This window comes from Astatotilapia calliptera, chromosome 17 (genome assembly GCF_900246225.1).
Source record: "Astatotilapia calliptera chromosome 17, fAstCal1.2, whole genome shotgun sequence".
NCBI lineage: Eukaryota > Metazoa > Chordata > Actinopteri > Cichliformes > Cichlidae > Astatotilapia > Astatotilapia calliptera.
The window spans coordinates 609,430-614,187 of NC_039318.1; the positions used below are offsets into that span (position 1 = coordinate 609,430).

At 38.0% G+C, this 4,758-nt stretch overlaps 1 protein-coding gene across 1 annotated transcript; it reads left to right on the forward strand.

Annotated features, from left to right (window-relative positions):
* The first annotated feature begins 767 nt into the window (after positions 1-767).
* On the forward strand, positions 768-4,014 carry LOC113009410 (uncharacterized). Its single transcript, XM_026147684.1, has 4 exons — positions 768-1,483; positions 2,915-3,073; positions 3,520-3,615; positions 3,694-4,014. The coding sequence occupies exons 1-4, from the start codon at positions 965-967 to the stop codon at positions 4,012-4,014; spliced, it is 1,095 nt and encodes a 364-aa protein (XP_026003469.1). The 5' UTR covers positions 768-964.
* Positions 4,015-4,758: the final 744 nt, after the last annotated feature.

Genomic DNA, 4,758 nt, shown 5'->3' on the forward strand with positions numbered 1-4,758 from the left:
TCAACAAATGATGGCATACTTCTTAGATGGTCACAGTCTTTTTAAACCAAGTCTGCATGTTGATAATATTGACGCAGTTGACATCTGTTTCTTGAATGAAAATCTTCAGAAGTGCTTGAAACTGAAATATCCACAGGTAAAAGCTGTGTCATTTGCTAAATGTGTTTATCTGTATGGGACCCAGTATGTTAAAGGCATGATCATTTCATCAGGACAACTGAGTGGACTACCTGAATTCTACAAGATACTGAACATTTTGGTAGACTCTGGGAAAGTGTCATTTGTTGCTACAAAGCTCTCCTCTTGGTTTATGGAACACTACAGATCATATCGGCTTGACAGCAGCTACAAAGATCTGGAAATACTTGACCCAGAAGATTTGAATGATTACCACCCTTTAGCTGAATACTGCGTAGATGGACAACTGATGGTGACACCTGTTACGTGCCTCCTGCATTGAAAGTGATGGTATGTATTATTTTTAAATAGTTTTCAGTTGATTACTTTGAATTTGTCAATTATTTAGAATTGCGCCCTTTTTTTTTGGTTTGTCTTCACCGGCCCTGTTACTGCGAGTCCACGTCAGTCCAAAACTTATCAGAAAAATCCAACTGTCCACTGTTCCAGAATCTGTGAAGCAGCTTCAAGATGAACTACAAGCAAAGCTTGGACTTGAAGGTGACTTTGCAATACAATATGAAGACCCAGATTTTGGGAACGCACTTTGCAACCTGATGGATATTAAGGAGCTACCTGTTGGGCGGGCAGTGTTGCACCTCATTTGGGAGGAAAATGCATCAGCCTCGCCACCACAGACTCCATCTGATCATAGCGCTATCTCATCTATTGATACAGCCAGTGTGAGTTCCCAACCTTTTCCTATGATGTAGCGTTAAAACTTCGCAAGGGCAATGAGGTATATGAGAAAGCAGGGGCAAATTTAAGTGTAACAAGAGACATCAAGATGGAAATTCTAGACAAGCTGGCACAAGAAATGTTTGCAATCAAAGCGTACCCTGACAAGAATGAAATAACATCTGTTGCACAGGAGCTAGTTTCCAAACATCCCTGCCTCAAAGAGCCTGGCAATGGCACAGGATATGATGGTTGGGCAACAAGCATTAAGTTCAAGCTTGGTAACTACCGTTCCAAGCTAAGTAAAGCTGGATGTAGTGAAGTTGCAGTCAATCGAAAAAGAAGAGGGGAAGAAGATGACAGTGGCTCAAATAGATTTTCCTTAAAGAAACCAAAGCGAGGTGAAGTCAACTTTATCCCTGATGGCCCAGAAAACTACAATGATGAGTCTCTTGAAAATGAAAGATGCATTTTGGAAGATGAAATGAAGAAGAGGGATAAGAACATGGCACTCATCACCCAAAAGATGGACATCACATTCTCTCTCAGGAGGAAAGAAGTTGTGGAGATGCAGCCCTTGGTCAAGGAAATGCAGCTCAGATGGCCAGCTCTCTTCTTGAAAGAACAGGTAAGATAATCTCTTAAATATTTAAAGGAAAACTTCTGGGTTTTTTTCTTCCCTTTTTCCCCAGTGTGGTCTTATTTCTAGAATGGAAAACGTTCATTTATTCACCCAGAAAAATTTCAAGGCATTTGGAGTTGTTAGAAAGAAATTTTAATCCCAATGTTACGAGTCAGTCGTTTTGCAAGAGAGAGCTGAGCCACGGTTATGGGGAAAGGATTCACTGAGACAACTAAGAAATGCCTGAATTAAGCCAAAAACCACTCTGGAGGGTTTTTAATCTAAGGAAATAACATTAAAATGTGTTTAAAAGCTCCAAAAAGTTGATTTTACATGATATAGGACCTTTAAAATTTCTTCTGAACAACTCCAAATGCCTCGAAACTTGTCTGGGTGAGTAAATTAACGTGAGCTCCATTTCTTGTGCCCTTGAGAAGCATCTGTTTGTATCACTCCAATATTTTGTAGAAAAGGTTGAAGGCTACCGTTGAGCTAACAATGCTAGTGGTAAAATATAAAAAAATACTTGGCTCTAAAAATATGAACTCTATTGAAGTGAAATCTATTTATTTGTCAACTTGCTGTGTATAATAACGGATTGCTTTTATTTCGCTCTTCTCTGGGCACCCAAAGCGCTTTACAATTCCACTACTCACTCACTCACTCTCACATTCACACATCGGTGCAGGGAAACCACCGTTGTAGCCACAGCTGCCCTGGGGTAGACTGACAGAAGTGACGCTGCCATGTCGCGCCACTGGCCCCTCTGGCCAGCACCAGTAAGCGGTAGGGTAAAGTGTCTTGCCCAAGGACACAACGACCAGGACAGAGAGAGCTGGGGATAGAACCAGCATCCTTCCGGTTACAGATGAGCTTCCCAACCCCCTGAACCACAGTCGCCGCAATGACTTGTCTTCACTGGGCATCTAGAATCTTTTGGTGCTGACCCTTAGCAGGCAACAGCCATGAAACTCACAGAACAGGATTGAGAAAGTCACTTACGTGTTATGAAAGTATACAAATTTGACCACAGGATGTTATTCTTACTTCATTCTTACATAACTATAAAATTAATGGAATTTTTTCAATGAATTTAAAATACAATTTATTGATTTATTTCTTTTCTGCAATGCATCCTGTAACAATTGAAACCATTATTTTGTCTTATCAACATTTGATTAGGTATTCTATAGACTTACTGTAAGATCTGCCGATCAGATTTTTCTTGGGTTTTTTTTTTTAATACGTCAGTTATAATTTGTACCACCACTACCACTAAAAGAAAAAAAAATCCAATCAAGGCCTGACCAATAGATCAACCGAGACTAACTAAATGTTTTGAAATTAAGCTCTTTTAACCAAATTTGAAAACAATGTGATTTTTATATAATGTACCTTTAAAAGTTTTCTTCTATATTTTTTTTTGTTGCTTTGTAGATTTGTGCGGAATTCTCACGCATTACCACCAAGGATCTCATGGGGACCTTCATGACTGCCCTCGACACTTACTCACTTCGGCTGATTAAGCTGTATCGAATTAGAAAAGCTGCTTTCCGCAATGACATGGATTCCCTGTTGCAGAAGTTTGATGAACAGGTAATATATAAAAATGTATTTGTGTCTGGTTTATGAGGAACCTGAAGTTCTCACTGTAACGAAAGATACTTTATTAAATATTTACTAAATTGATGTAAAAATTGTTAGTTTTCAAAAAGTGTGTCCTGAATGGGATTATAAGCTAACAAGCAGCGCTGTGTTTGGCAGATTGCAGGTAATGACAGACAGTTCAACTCTCATCCCACTCATGGCACTTTTTGTTATAAATGTTGTAATAAGTGTGCTACATTTGTTGCACATCAAAATTACTTAAAAAATAAATAAATAAAAAAAGCTGACAAAAACATGACCAATTATCTGTAATAACTCATTTCAACATCTTATTTCTTAAGGCTGTATTTTTAGCAACAACACTTAATGTGCTTTAAAAACAAAATGGTAGGTTTATAAATGAGACTGAGTCTTATTTGATTTCCTTGTTTTAGGTCTCAAACATAGTCCAGCATCGACGAACCATCAGTTTGGAAGGGTTACCGATATTTGTTCGCGACGACGAGACCAAACTCTTCTTAACATGTCTGGTGAGTATGCAAATCTACTCAATCTTCAGTTTTGGTTTTCAGAGACTTATATGTACTGTTGTTTTTTATTTTGCATAGGATACAGATCCAGTAGAGAGGGCAACCCGAGGTGTTACGGTGGGCATCCTCACTGTTCTGGAGGACTACGTGGGACCCAACTCACAGTCCACAGTGGTCAACACTGCCATTGTTTTGGAAGCGGACATTATTCTTGATGATCTGCCAGACCTTCCCACTGCCTTTGCCTACCTGTTTGGCCTACTTTATGGGCTTAACATGGAGTTTCCCAAAGAACTCAAGTACACATTTGAAGCTGTGCAACACATTTATATGGAGTTGACATCTACCTGTTCCCAGAGGATAAAAAGCTTCAAAACCAAGTTCTTAACCAAAGTCTAACCTATTTGACAACATGGTCAACTCAAATGCAACTTGTGTAAAACAGAATGCAGCAATTTGCTTTGATTTACAGTTTTTGGGTTTCGTGGTAAGTTGCTCTGAAAAAAGTTAATTTCTGACTTTAAGAAAATGGTAAGGTGCAGAAAGTTCTGAATCAATCTCTTCTGTTCTAACTTTACTTAATGTAGCTTGCATGGCTGATTGCAGATTTCATGTATAACAAGTTTTTATAAAATGTTGAAAGGGTTTATTCTAACTTGAGCTGTTTTAAACAATTTTTATAATCTGGTTTTAGGTACATTTGTACTAGTTTTATAACAAATGTGGCGCGATACTGAACTTCACAGGAAATTGGAGTGTTGATACCATTACTATTAAAAGACAAGTGGTGGAAAAATTTGTTTGAAAGTTGTTTGCTGTATGGAAACAAGATAGAAGTTGTTCACATCCTGCCATCTGATGTTTTGAATCTGTTTGTTAGTCACTATCTATCAAGATAGGTTTGATATTCTGTCTGACAACACCACCTTTAAAATTTAAAGATCTCAAAAGTCAACATTGTCAGTGGTGCGGTTGTGTTTGAACACAAAGTTATTTGAAAATCAACTGTGTAAACATTCATTGGTACAACAGGGAGCACCTCATGAAAACTATGAAAGATACTTTTTCTAAACTTTAGGAAATTGATTGGCAAAAAAAAAAAAAATGTTGTGTAAACTTTAGGAAATACGTTGCAGAAACAAT

Excerpts from the sequence above, each read along its gene's own strand:
- LOC113009410 (XM_026147684.1), top strand. The coding sequence starts at position 965 with ATGGAAATTCTAGACAAGCTGGCACAAGAAATGTTTGCAATCAAAGCG. Across the intron at positions 3,074-3,519 it reads TGCAGAAGTTTGATGAACAG|GTCTCAAACATAGTCCAGCA; the intron begins GTAATATATAAA and ends TCCTTGTTTTAG. Across the intron at positions 3,616-3,693 it reads AACTCTTCTTAACATGTCTG|GATACAGATCCAGTAGAGAG; the intron begins GTGAGTATGCAA and ends TATTTTGCATAG.